Below are 14,509 nucleotides of genomic sequence, written 5' to 3' on the forward strand. Positions count from 1 at the left end.
GGGATGCCGGTTGGGAATAGAATTAGTTTTATCATCTGCTCTTCTGCTTTTAGTTGTTGTTATATATTTGTTTAGAACCTTCAGAAGTTCCAAATTAATTTTATTGACGTACTAAAGTATGTTTGGGGGAGTCAATGCACACCTACCAATCCTACCTTCTTGTTTTTTTCCCATCGAGTCATGTCTGTAAATCTCCATGAAAAGGTCTGTGTAAACACAATGGTCTGCACCAGCTGAATTTCTCATTAGTCAACATGACCGAGCTGAGCAGAGCCCCCCTCTGCCGATCCGTTGAGATGAGAAGAAGCAACAACGTTGGACGCATAAACACTGGCAGTGCAGCTCACTCCGAGCCAAATTTGGATCTAGTTGAACCTCTTTTGGGAGCCATAGCCCTACAACAAAAAGAAAAAAAAATGCAAGGAACGACTCGGGCCTTGATTCAGATTACCAAGTGATTTAAAAATAACATCCACAAAGGTCAACATGAAATTGTTGGCGCCGTTTTTCTTGTGACTGACGCCCATCCATCAATGATATCATCAGAATGCTCTTGGAAACCCAAACCCTGTGTGAAAGTCCACTGCTGGCGAAAACGAAGTCCATCTTTTGTGAGCTCCATGCAAATCTCGCTGACAATTTGAATCTTTTGGGCGGTAGGTAAAACGACACCCCAGATTTTAGATGACAAGAGCTAAGAGTTGAGGGTGATTGGGAGGGGTGCAAAACCACAATTGGTGCAAGAGTGTTCTGTTCTTCCTTTATGTGTGGCTAAATGTACTCAATGTTTTTGACAGTTATATATATATATATTTTTTTTTTCTCCATGACATAATTCTCAAGTGCACAGTACTAAACAGACACCATTACTGTAAGTTACGCTAAAGACTGTTGTTAAGAATGGTCGGAAAATGGTTCAAGTGCCAGGGTCGAGGGAGGCCTTTAAGAAAAGATTTTCCCTGTTTATTTTTTCTCACAAAAACTTCTGTGGCGTCCTGCAAATGTTTAGTGTTTTATTTGAATTGAACCGTGTAAAAAGTTTTAAAAATGTCGAAACATGCTAAAAAGAAAAGAAACATGTTAAAATGTTCCCTAAACTGTTCCTACCAAGTTGTGAGCATACAATACTCCAGCATTTCTTGGTAAAATGAAGAATTCTTCTTCAGGGACTTCCTAAGGGTTCTGGTCTAGCTCTGATGGATGAATTGTTACAAAAGGCAGAGGGGTCGGTTGTAATCCTTGCGGGACACCTTAAAAATCTGAATTTGACGAGTATTGAGTTGGATCGCCCGTCGTTTAAATCCAAACAAGTCAATAAAATACCCATCTGTATGAAATGTGACGCATTCCAATCTAAATATTAAACCATAACTTCTTTATTTCTATTGTGCAAGGTGGTTGGTTATCATGAATAACTGGCCAGAGGAGTGATCACCTGAATCAAGAAACCCCGTATCATGTTGTAGACTTCTTTTGACTCGTTGGATTAATTCTATTTGTTCTTTGCCAACTGTGTTCCTGCGCTTTGAGACTCTTTTGTGATTAAGGGCTATACAAATAAACTTGACTTGATTTGACTTGGTGGTTATCATCAGTATCTGGCAAGAGGAACAGTCACGCAACAGAGATGATTAATACAATTGCTGCAACGTGATCATGGGAAGAAAAACAAAACAAAATTGAAAGGCTAGAAATAATCCACAGTCAAAGAAATCTGTGGCATATAGAAGTGTCATACAATTACTGTAATGTGATTATTCCTTGCTAGTCATGATAACCGCCACCTTGCACAACAGACAGAAACACAAACCACTCGAAATAATCCACAGTGTCTTTCTTCCTTCAGCCTGTGAGGATAAACGCTGGGGTCCTGGCTGTGGCCAGCAATGCAAGTGTGAGAACGGCGCGCTCTGCGACCCGGTCAAGGGCACGTGTCAGTGCCCGCCGGGTTTCATTGGACGCCACTGCGAAGATACGTGTCCTGCCGGAACCTTCGGGAATGGCTGCCTGCAGAAGTGCAAGTGCGGGACCGGAGGATCCTGCAACAAAGCCAGCGGAGAATGCTTGTGCCGTGACGGCTTCACCGGCACCTTGTAAGTAATTTAGGGCACTGATTATCAACCGTGATGAGAGTATTGCCCTAAATTGCCATAAGATGACATTAGAACAGGCAAATAGGAAAGTAGTGATTGGTGTCAAGAAGGTATTATTGAAGTGTTACATCTCAACCGAGGGATCTTTTTTTTTTTTTTTTTTTTTTTTGGCAAGGAGCTAAATTTGGCGGCACGGTGGACGACTGGTTAGAGTGTCAGCCTCACAGTTCTGAGGACCCGGATTCAATCCCCGGCCCCGCCTGTGTGGAGTTTGCATGTTCTCTCCGTGCCTGCGTGGGTTTTCTCTGGGCACTCCGGTTTCCTCCCACATCCCAAAAACATGCATTAATTGGAGACTCTAAATTTCCCGTAGGTGTGACTGTGAGTGCAAATGGTTGTTTGTTTGTATGTGCCCTGCGATTGGCTGGCAACCAGTTCAGGGTGTACCCCGCCTCCTGCCTCCCGATGATAGCTGGAATAGGCTCCAGCACACCCGCGACCCTAGTGAGGAGAAGCGGCTCAGAAAATGGATGGATGGATGGAGCTAAATTTAACCTGTGCTGATTGTGATTCAAATCAAATTTAAAAAAAATTAACCTGTGTAGCAATCAGTTGCTATTCATACAACACAAAAAGTCTTAACTTCCTGTGAGTATATCTGTTCAGCTAAAAAGGTACACATTTCACACTGAGTTAGTCCATTTGTAATTAAATATAGACGAAATCGCCATTATTTCGCTATACTTTCGGGGATATTTTTTTTTGGTAGTTTCTGTGAGATTTTTCTAAAGTAAAATGGGGGCCTTGGCTCCATAAAGGTTTGGAAACACTTCTATACCGTAATGGAATTGCATAATGTATTTCGACGTGGTGAAGCAGCATGTGGCTCGTTACTTAAGGTCAATTTTTAGTGCTCTGTTTCAATCAATCAGATGTTATGATGAGGAGGATGTCACGAAAAACACAATTCTTGTTTTTTCTCAGTGTATTTTTTTTAAACTGTATTTTTGTTTAGTGGTCTCCAGTTGTGTTTGTATTTTTCTCATGTAAAATATGTGCCTTGGTCTCCGTAAAGCACTGCATTAGGTACACCTGCACCAACGAAATGATATTATTGGATGCACTTTTAGCTGTGAGAGGCCGTGCTCCAGGAAGTGTCCGGCGCGGTGTCCATGTCAAAATGGCGGCATCTGTCGGGGCAAAGGGATCTGTGCTTGCCCTCCTGGATGGACGGTGAGAAATAAGTCCCATACTGTAAATCTAAAGCAAAAATATAGTGTAAACACAAGATTATTTTTATGCTCTCATTTTTCATGAGATGAGCTCAAAGATGTAAGACGTGTTTTATCAACACAAAAGGCCAATTTTTCTCAAATATTGTTCACAAATCTGTCTAAATCTGTTAGTGAGCACTTCTCTTTTTCCGAGATAATCCATCCACCTCAGGCTGCCCACAATAAAAGGCCAACATGGGAGCAAAAACAAAAGTGTTGTGTTTAGATTTTTTGCTCAGTGTACTTCTGCTTCGTGTCCGGTTAAACTTGACTTTTTTTTTTTTTTTTTTTTTCTCGAAACTACTGCTGCCTTATAGGGTTCTGTCTGCACGGAGCGCTGTCCTGAGGGACGGTACGGACCCAACTGCGCCGAGGAGTGCATTTGCCACAATCGTGGCAACTGCGACCCCGAGACGGGACAGTGCAAGTGTGCCAAAGGGTTCACCGGGAACAGGTGTGTAGTCGTCAAGGTCCCCGATTAAGTTAAAGTGCAGGAGATGCGCATCAACCGATCACAGCACAGTTCAGAGACGTATCGTGCGTGTTTAGGACTCTTTTATATGGCACAGAGTTCACTTGTTGCTAGGAAGAATTCATGAATTACTGTCGACTCATTTCTTCCTGTGTGGAGTTTGCATGTTTTCATCGTGCTTGCGTGGGTTTCCTCTGGGTACTCCGGTTTCCTCCCACGTTCCAAAAAAAAACAGCTTAATTGAAGACTCAAAATTGTCTTTAGGCGTGCATGTGAGTATGAATGGATGTTTGTCTATATATGCCCTGTAACTGGCTGGCGCCCAGTCCAGGGTTTACACACGCCACTCGACGGATGTCAGCTGGGATAGGCTTCAACACATCCACGATCCTTACGAGGATAAGAGGTATAGAAAATGGATCAATGGAAAATGTACAAACAAAATGTTTTTTAAAATAAATAACACCAAAGAAAATACATTTATAGACAAAAAATAGAAATGTGTAATTTACTTAATGTACTTAAGTATATATGTATATATTTTGTCTTCTTTTGGAGCTAGTTGTGTACTGCCCCACTTGCCCTTTGTTATAAAATCCCCATGGAAAACTCACAAAAGCAGCACATCCATTGCATGTAGATGTTTTTCTGTGTTTAAAATGGCATTTTGCTTGCTCAGGTGCAACGAGGAGTGCGCGGTGGGCTCTTATGGTCAGGATTGCGAGGGCACGTGCGACTGCGCGAATGGCGCTCGCTGCTACAACATCGACGGCGGCTGCCTGTGCGAACCCGGCTTCAGCGGGCCCAGCTGCAAGGACAGGATGTGCCCGCACGGAAAGTACGGCATGCACTGTGAACGCGCGTGTCTCTGCCAGGACAAACACACGCTCAGGTGAACATACTGTGTGTCCGTATATACAAGGCAAACTTGACAAATCACATACGGTGTGCTAAATACAACAAGTGCTGTCCAGTTCCGCTAAAACTGCTTCATTGTTAGCGCCCATGCTAACCTTGGTTGTGGCCACTTGCACATAAATAATGCTCCCCTAGCTACCAAAAAAATGAATGAATTTCTTTAAAATGTTATCCAGAAAAGCGAAAAATATTTATCTTTTTCAAATCCAGAAAACAATAACAAAATCTTGGTTTTCTAAATCCAGAAAACAAAAATTAAAGATGTTTACTTTTTTAAAGGCTTCATTACGGAAATGCAGAAAACAATAGTCTCTTTTCTAGTCTGTTGTTTTAAATAGACAAAGATAATCTGCTTTAAAAGTCTAAAAGGTCCTAAATTTTTCAGATTTTCATTTTAAGTACTGTGTTTACTTGAAGTTAAATTAAATCCGAAATGGTCGCACAGTGTTACGTTACTGACCACCTGACTATTCCCTTCAGCTGCCACCCGATGAAAGGCGAGTGCACGTGCCAGGCGGGCTGGGCCGGGCTACACTGCAACGAAACGTGCGCCCACGGTTTCTACGGCGATGGCTGCTTGGAGCCCTGCTTGTGCGTCAACGGCGGCGTGTGCCACGGCGCCACCGGACAGTGCCGATGCGCCCCCGGCTACACGGTCAGAAAGCACAGTTTAAACATTAGGCTCAGTGAGTCTTTCATCTACCACTAGAGGGAGCCTGCCTAACACTGCACTAAATAGCGGACAGTCAACGCATCTGGAGCAGTTCACAATCAATATTTATCAGTAACATGACTAAAAAAGAAGACATTTACATAAAATACATCATACTCCCCAGAGATGATGATTATTGAATGTATTACTCTGTGTACATTTGCCTAGGGCACCAAAAAGGCTAGGGCCTGGTTGAAGTTCCAAGGGCCTGCACTACTGATTGTGAAAGCCCTGGGCAGATTACATTCACACGGCAACACACAGAAGCTGAAATCTGATAGGACAAATAAACCGAACATCCAGATGACAGGAGATACGCTACCAAATGAACACAATAGACTGTCTGAAAATATTAATACAATTTCATGCAACAAATATATATAATATCATTTAACTTTTTGTTACATTTTTGTTAAGTTGTGCTCCGTGAGATTTTTCTAATGTAAAATAGGTGCCTTGCCTCAATAAATGTTGAAAAACACTGTCCTAGACTCAACTGTGGAACATTTGGGCCTTGATGGAGGCCTTCTTTCTACTCCAGTTTTTACTGATTGTGATATTTTTTCCCCAGGGTGTTCACTGCGAGAGTGCGTGCAAAAGTGGCACCTACGGCAAGAACTGCTCCTTGGAATGTTCCTGCAAGAACTTTGTGGACTGCTCGCCCATTGACGGCACCTGTTTCTGCAAAGAAGGTTATTCACACACACGGCCCATGATGCGTTAAACCGTCCTGCCGTAATGTCATTTTTTATTATGTCTTTAGGCTGGCAAGGACCCGACTGCTCGGCTCCGTGCTCGAAGGGGACCTGGGGCCGCGGATGCAATGGCACCTGTCAGTGCGCCAACGGGGCAAAATGCAACCTTGTCGACGGATCTTGCACCTGCATGGCCGGCTGGCAGGGGGCCCGCTGCGACCAGTCGTGCCCGGTGAGCTTTGTGAACTTTTCCACTCAATCAAAATAAAGGCGTTACGCTGTTAACTAGGAAAGTCTAGAAGAAATGTGTATGCATTTGAGAGCACGAGGTGCAGCACCACTACAGACTCAGTAGATAACAGTGTGTCTTTCCTTTTACATGTATGTTTGATGTTTTGCTATCCAGAACACACACAAAAAAAAATATTTCATTAAAATCAGGAAACAAATCCCCAAAAAATTGTACCCAGAAAACAAATACAAATTTTTTTTTTTTCGTCCAGAAAGCACACAAGAACAAAACTAAAAGGAATTTGAATCCAGAAAACAAAAATTGCTCTCTTTTTATTACATCCAGCACACACAAAAGTTTGCATTTTTCATCATTTTAAATCCAGGAAACCAAAAACAAAACCAAGGAAAAACAGAAAACACACAAAATGTTGCATTTTTCCCAAGAAACAAATACATCTTTATTTGAATGCAGAAAACAAAACAAAAACAAAAAAATTCTATCTGTAAAATGATAACAAAAAACTAGGCTTCCCCCCGAAACCCAGCAAAACACAAAAAATAGCACTTTGAATCTAGAAAACAGCCCCAAACTTTGAATAGGTTTATCCAGAAAACAAATCGCAAAGATTTATACGGGAAACAACAACTAAAATTTTTTTTTCTTTTATCTGGAGAGAAAAAAAAAGTTTACTTTTTTAATACACAAAAACAAAATGTAGCACTTTATTCCTGCAAAGTTACAAGAAAGTATGCTTTTTATCCAGAAAATAATATTTAAAAACTGGATTTCTCTCCTCAGTCCAGAAACCACAAGAAAAAGTGTTTTGAATCTAGACAATGACAACAAACCTATTCTTATAAATTTGGGAAATAACAAACACCTTTTTTAAATTTGCAAAACAAAGAAATCAGTGTTTAGTCCAGAAAAAAAGTACAATTTTAAAATGTTTATCCAGAAAACAAAAAATATGTTTTTTATGCAGAAAACAACAGCAAAATAGTTATTTAAAAAAAAAAAAAATCTGGATAAGAAAAACATTTTGACTTTTTTAAGTTCAGAAAAAAACTATAAAAATATAAATTAAAAAAATCTTAAAAAACTGAAAAAAAATTCAGGAAAGACAAAAATGCTTGTTTTATTATTTATCCAGAAAACAAAAAATATAATTCTTTAAAAAGCAAAAAAACCAAAAAAATACAGAAAACAACAGCAAAAGTCTTTAAACAATTTGTCAAAAACATTTTGAACTCAAAAACAAAAGTGTGCAGAAGAACATTTTTCTTTCTTCTGATATGTATTTTACATTGAATACAGAGAAATAATTAACATTTTATAATCTATCAGTCGGATTTTTGACAATCTTAGTGGGCGCGGCTGCCATATGCGAATTGTGACACCAATCTATGGCGCAATTATCAATGAACTCTGCCTAGCAACAAGTGACCATGTGTAGACGTCTGTCGTGACCGAATAACTTTTTTGCATTCATTTACATTGTTATGTCTGCTGTATTAAATGTTTCTACAATTTCTGGCTTGGAAGCCTTTCTTGTTTTCGTTGCTGTGGCAACCGGCCATGCGACAGCACCCCGCCATTGTAGCATTTTGTGTGGCATTTGTCCAGTCGAGATTCTGGAGAGAGACTCTCCTGATTGGCTTTGGTTCCGACTTGCAGATGGGCTCGTTTGGGCCAGGCTGCTTGAGGAGATGCGACTGCGTCCACGCTGACGGTTGCCAGCCAACCACAGGGGAGTGCCACTGTCTGCCAGGCTGGTCGGGTTAGTGCCCATGCGTTGAAACATTCAATTGCAAAAAGCAGCAGTTAAACTATACATTAACAATCCGAAAGTCCAAATCTGCAAAACAAAAAAGGTTGACTTTTTTTAATCAGAATTTTCTTTTTTTAAAAATCTGAATTTAAAAATGTAGAGAACAAAACAAACAAACAAACAAAAAGATCAGGAAAAAACCCGTTTTGTATTTTTTAATCCAGAAAGCATCATTAATATATAGAAAACAAAGCATTCTATCCAATGAATTAGCAACAAAAGTTTTTTATTTACTCAAAAACAACATTCTGGAAAAAAGGTTGACTTTTTTTTTTTAATCCAGAAAAAAATAACAAAAATCTGAATTTTTAAAAATCTATGACAGACAAAAATATCAAGAAAGTTTTTTTTAATTTAAGAAGGCAACCAAAATATCCCCAAAAAAAACAAAGAAAAGATTTTGCAATTTTTTAAAATTGACACTAACAATGAAAATGTGACTCGGTATTGCCCCTTGAGGTACAAAGTGAAAAATCAGGACTAGCTACATACTTAGTGTGTTTAATAATAATAATAATAATAATAATAATAATAATCTCTAATCTCCCTGTCAGGCCCACGTTGCAGTGAGCCGTGCTCGGAGGGCCTGTGGGGGCGCCATTGCAACCAGACCTGCTTCAAGCACTGCCCCAACAGCGACACCTGCCTGCGGGAAACGGGGGCGTGCGTGTGCCGCCCGGGCTTCTGGGGCGTCACCTGTCAGAACAGTGAGTGTCGACCAGTGACGCCCGATCGCCAATCGAGTTCGCGGCTGACCCGTCTCCGCTTCCCCAGAATGCAGATCGGGAACGTACGGCGACCAGTGCAGTTTATCGTGCCCGTCCTGCGGCCAGTCGTATCGCTGCCACCATGTGACCGGGGAGTGCGATTGCCTTCCGGGGTACACGGGAGACGACTGTCATCAAGGTGGGCCTCATATTTTCTACTCGTAACCACGGAACATGAATAAGGACCAGAGTTCGGAAGGGCCTTGCTCAGTGCATGGGTCGGCGCCAAAGCCACTCTCGGGCCTGCAACGTTCGCAGATCTGTGCGCGTCACTCGAGTTTTCCAAATTTGAAATGGTGACCATTTTGACTCTAACGACAACTATATATTTTCAGCTGCTGAAAATTTGCACTCACAAGATTTTTTTAAATTTTAGGTGAACAGAATTTTGATTAAATTATTTATTGAGGGTTTTGCACATTTTTATCCAGAAACGGACAACAAAAATGTATGAGTTTTTCCTAATCCAGAAAACAAATACATTTTCTATTTTTCTTTTTTTATTCAGAAAAGTTTAAAAAAAAAAAATTAAGAACAGAGATTTTTTTCGGTGTTCATTTTATTCAGCAAACATAAATAATTGTTTTGTTTTCATCCAAAAAGCAGCAACCGAAAACGTGATTTTTTTTTTAATTTGCATCTAGACAATATCCAGAAATGTGAGTTTTAAAATGAACAAAAAATTATTTTAAAATATTTCTATTCCGAAAATGTGAACAAAAACATTTGTCCACGGACACTTTTTCACTGTGATTCTTCCCAGTCAACTCAGCAAAATGAATATTATTGCTTTGAAATGTGTTACACTAATGCATCAAAATAATAATAAAAAAAAAAAAAAACGTAATAATGTTTTGTTTTTAAAGTCACACCATTTTTTTAAAATCTGATTTTTATTTATCAACATTCATTCATTTTCCGTTCCGCTTATCCTCACTAGGGTCGCGGCGTGCTGAAACCTATCCCAGCAATCTTCGGGCGAGAAGCGCGGTACACCCAGCCAATCGCAGGGCACATAGAAACAAACAACCATTCGCACAGACATTCACACCAACGGGCAATTTAGAGTCTTCAGTCAACCTACCACGCATGTTTTTGGGATGTGGGAGGAAACCGGAGTGTCCGTAGAAAACCCACGCAGGCACGGGGAGAACGTGCAAACTCCACACAGGCGGGGCAGGGGATTGAACCCCGGTCCTCAGAACTGTGAGGCAGACGCTCTAACCAGTTGTCCACCGTGCCACCTATTTATCAACATATTTATTGATATTCATTTAATTACAAATAAAGAAAGCCTTTTAATAACACAACCTACGAGCACATAAATCCATTTTTAGCTTGACGATTGACGCCTAGTACCCCTTTTCTCTCTCAACTTTGGCTTGTAAATGTGTGTAGTTGTTGACATTGTGTGGCGTGTGTGTTCGCTGCAGTTTGTCCGTCGGGCTACTACGGCAAGCGGTGCTCCGAAGTGTGCGTGCGCTGCGCCAACAACGCCACGTGCAACCACCGGGACGGTCAATGCCTGTGTCTCCCCGGCTGGACCGCCACCGACTGCTCCATACGTCAGCGCCGACTCATTACATTCGTCTCAATCGCAAACGTACTTTATTGTATACTTGAAATGCATTTTTCGTTTCCAGCTTGCAGCGCGGGACGTTTTGGTTCTTTCTGCTCCCAGACTTGCTCCTGCCCTGCCAACGTCTTGTGCGACCGCGTCACGGGAGACTGTGTGTGTGACAGTGCTGATTGTCAACAAGGTACGCACGCGAGTATATCATATCCTATCGTGATATGATCCTATAAGAGAGTGCGGACCCCCTGCTAAGGCTCGAATGTTCACAAAAGTGAAAAGCCGATCATTGCTGGATCTTCACTTTTATCTGGATCTGCACTACAATTGTGATAATAACAGCCCTGATAGTAATAGTCTTTTAAAAAAAAAAAAAAAAAATCCCAATCTTACATATTCGCAGTTTTTTGTTTACTTTTTTGTAAATAACATTTTTGTAACCACTGAATTAAATGTATTTTTGTGTAAGGAAATTAATAAATGTGTCATTTAAAAATATGTATTTTAACTCCTGAGATTTAATTGTAATTATTGTAAATAACAAAATGCATAATAAATAATCATGTGTATTAAGTTTGACAAATAATAAATGAAAGAATGAATACATAAATAAAGTGAACTGATTAATATTTACTAAGTACATTTAATCAATACTTAATTGATTTAATTCATTAAAATGTGTTTAAATTGACCAATTTCTATCTAGATTTTGTAAATCGAAAAAGTGCTTACATTTTTAAAATTCCGGAATGAATATTTTTCCCCTTTTTTCATGAATACATTTTTATATTAGAATAAAAAGTTTTTTTTTTTATTCCCATTTTTTCCTTCCTAATTGGAAACGTAGTAATGCCTGAAACATATTTAAAATATATTTTTTTTAAATCTCGAACTAAAAATAATGACATTTCTTGACTTGTTCACAGAGGGCAGACAAGAAAGTTGTAGTCGTATGTCTGATATCACTTAACAAGAATTGGATTCTTGTTAATCCGAAGCAAGAACAAAATTTTAACCTTATTGTGTTTATCTTTTCTGTTCTTGTGAAGGGAAGCAGGCAAGTAAGAAATGCATGCAAGTCTGTTTTTTTTTTTTAATTTATTATTTTTTTTACTCTGCAGTGTGCACATGAGAATAAACGTGTTGAATATTGACCTTATTTGATTTCAGAGGCGTCGGAGCCCGGCAGCGTGATGGTGCCGCTCCCGCCGGGCGAGAAGGAATCTTGGGCGGCCATCAGCGGTGTGGTGGCGCTGGTCATCCTGGTGGTTTTGCTGCTGGTGCTGCTGCTGCTCTACCGACGCCAGCAGAAGCTCAAGCACAACAACACGCCCACCGTCTCCTTCGCCACCAGCCGTACCGTCAACTCCGAGTACGCCGTACCAGGTAGACGAGACCACGCGCGCCGCACATTCTCACTGTCACCACCGTCCACATGTTCAACCTGGTGAATATTTTTTTGCATGAACATTGAAGAGTTGGTACCAAGACTGAAGTCACTCATCTTTTAATATTGTTGCTCTTGAACAAAAAGACAACAAATCAAATTTTAAAAATCTCATTTAAAAAAAAAAAAACAAAAAAAAAAAAAAAGGGAAAATCTGCAATCTAAATAAAAAATTTTAAAAATTCTGAAATAAAATCTAAGTTTTTAATAAAACAACAATGAAAAGTGTTCATTTAAATTTATGGGACTTTTAAGATATTGTGGGGATTAATCAAAAAAATCAGCCAGAAAAAAAACAGATGTTTGAGTTTAAAAAAAAAAAAAAAATTTATGTTTGATTATTTTAGACAATTTTTATCTAGAAAAAAGGGAGTTATCCAGAAAACAAAGAAAAATGTTGTTGTTTTTTAATGCTTACAAAATGTGAGGTAATTTTGACTTTTTTACGTTTTCATTTTATTTTATTTTAAAAATACTTTTTATCGAGATTTTTTTTTAAATGATATATATATATATATACAGTCGTGCTCACCATTATTGGCAACCCTTCATTTTTTGCATAATCTGAATAATATTTTCAGAAATACATGGAAATGGACCAAATTTATATCATCGGGATCTTTAAATTGGACGTCCAAAGTAATTTAACAAAGGCTTAGATATTGTATTCATTCATTCATTCATTCATTTTCCGTGCCGCTTATGCTCACTAGGGTCGCGGGCGTGCTGACTCTGGGCGAGAGTCGGGGTACACCCTGAACTAGTCGCCAGGCAATCACAGGGTACATAGAAACAAATAACCATTCACATTCACACCTACGGACAATTTAAAGTCTTCAATTAACCTACCATGCATGTTTTTGGGATGTGGGAGGAAACCGGAGTACCCGGAGAAAACCCACACAGGCAAGGGTAGAACATGCAAACTCCACACAGGCGAAGCCAGATTTGAACCCGGGTCCTCAGAACTGTGAGGCAGATATGCTAACCAGTCGTCCACCGTGCCACCCAGATATTGTATTTTCAAAGAGAAAAACAGAAAACAGCATATGCAGCAATATTGGCACCCCTCCCTAATATTTGGTTGCACACTCTTTGGCAGCGATGATAGCCTCCAAATGTTTCTTGTATCCATCTATACGCTTTTTGCACTTCCCAGGTGGTATTTTTCCCCACACTTCCGTTTTAATTTGTTCAAGCTCTTGAATATTTGCAGGGTTCTTTTCCCCAATGGCAGACAGATTTCAATTGGATTGAGATCAGGAATCATTGCTGGCCATTTTAAAACAGTATTTTTTTTTCCTTTTCAACCATTCCCGTGTGCTTTTGGATGTGTGCTTTGGGTCTTTGTCTTGCTGGAGGACCCGCAATCTTTGCCTCAAACCAAGTTTTCTTACACAGGGTAAGATATTTCACTCTTAAACCTCTTTATAATTGTCTGATTCCGTGATGCCTGGGATACAGGATAGTCAAGGCCTCCAGTACCAGATGTAACAAAGCAGCCCCACAGCATTATGGATCCTCCACCATGCTTGACTGGTAGCAGGGTGTTGTCTTCTTTAAAGGCCTCATTGCACCATCTGTAAACATACAGTTTGTGTGCATTGCTAAAAAGCCTATTTTTGTTTCATCTGTCCATAAAATATGATTTATTCTTTTCTCTTTTGTATTAATAGAATATTTTGTATCTATAGAAAAATGTTGTTTCACCTGATTCATTTTCTTCAGATGTTCCACATTTAGTACTTAAACTTCATGGTTGCCAATAATGATGAGCACGACTGTCTCTCTCTCTCTCTCTACATATATACATATATATAAACAAATAATAAGAATAAATAAATAACAGTAATAATAATCCATCCATCCATTTTCTTCGCCACTTATCCTATAATAATAATAATGAATAAATATATTCACAAAAAAAGTTTTTTAAAATGGGGTGAAAAAAGTAGTTGTTGTTTGTACAAGTTTTACATTATTTTGGGGAACACAAATTTTACATAGAATTTAAATAATGATTTATTTTTAATATAGAAAAAAACTATTCTTTTTTAGTTTATATTTTTATCTACAAAAAAAACGACATTTTACAAAAATTGTACCCAGAAAACAATAAATAATAACAACAACAATAATAATTTAAACCCTACTCCAAAAGGTATCCAGAAAACAGCAAATAAAAAGAAATTACTATTTTAAACAGAAAACAAAACAATTGTAAAAACTATTCTTAAAAATGTAATTTTTGTTTCAGCTTACCCAGAAAACAACAACAAAACATGTACAATTTAATGTAAAAAAATGAATGCGTGCATGTGCGCAGACGTTCCTCCCAACTACCACCACTACTACTCCAACCCCAGCTACCACACGCTTCGGGACAACCGTCCGCCGCTGCCTCACCTCCCCAACAACCACGACCGCACCATCAAGGTGACCTTCACGCTGCTGCGCTCATTCAAGGTCACCCACCCTTTTGTCCCCTTTTCTGC

At 39.3% G+C, this 14,509-nt stretch overlaps 1 protein-coding gene across 7 annotated transcripts in view; it reads left to right on the forward strand.

Annotated features, from left to right (window-relative positions):
- pear1 (platelet endothelial aggregation receptor 1) overlaps window positions 1-14,509 on the forward strand; it is a 51,987-nt gene that overhangs the window by 32,317 nt on the left and 5,161 nt on the right. For all 7 annotated transcript variants that reach the window (XM_061674841.1, XM_061674840.1, XM_061674838.1 and 4 more), the window contains exons 6-19: window positions 1,847-2,093; window positions 3,224-3,326; window positions 3,685-3,821; window positions 4,519-4,731; window positions 5,238-5,412; window positions 6,041-6,161; window positions 6,233-6,396; window positions 8,074-8,176; window positions 8,782-8,934; window positions 9,002-9,133; window positions 10,428-10,559; window positions 10,638-10,754; window positions 11,738-11,953; window positions 14,341-14,450. In XM_061674841.1, coding sequence (XP_061530825.1) covers window positions 1,847-2,093; window positions 3,224-3,326; window positions 3,685-3,821; window positions 4,519-4,731; window positions 5,238-5,412; window positions 6,041-6,161; window positions 6,233-6,396; window positions 8,074-8,176; window positions 8,782-8,934; window positions 9,002-9,133; window positions 10,428-10,559; window positions 10,638-10,754; window positions 11,738-11,953; window positions 14,341-14,450 — 2,123 coding nt within the window. The remainder of the gene's footprint in view (window positions 1-1,846; window positions 2,094-3,223; window positions 3,327-3,684; window positions 3,822-4,518; window positions 4,732-5,237; window positions 5,413-6,040; window positions 6,162-6,232; window positions 6,397-8,073; window positions 8,177-8,781; window positions 8,935-9,001; window positions 9,134-10,427; window positions 10,560-10,637; window positions 10,755-11,737; window positions 11,954-14,340; window positions 14,451-14,509) is intronic.

This window comes from Phycodurus eques, chromosome 4, assembly GCF_024500275.1.
Source record: "Phycodurus eques isolate BA_2022a chromosome 4, UOR_Pequ_1.1, whole genome shotgun sequence".
Classification (NCBI taxonomy): Eukaryota; Metazoa; Chordata; class Actinopteri; order Syngnathiformes; family Syngnathidae; genus Phycodurus; species Phycodurus eques.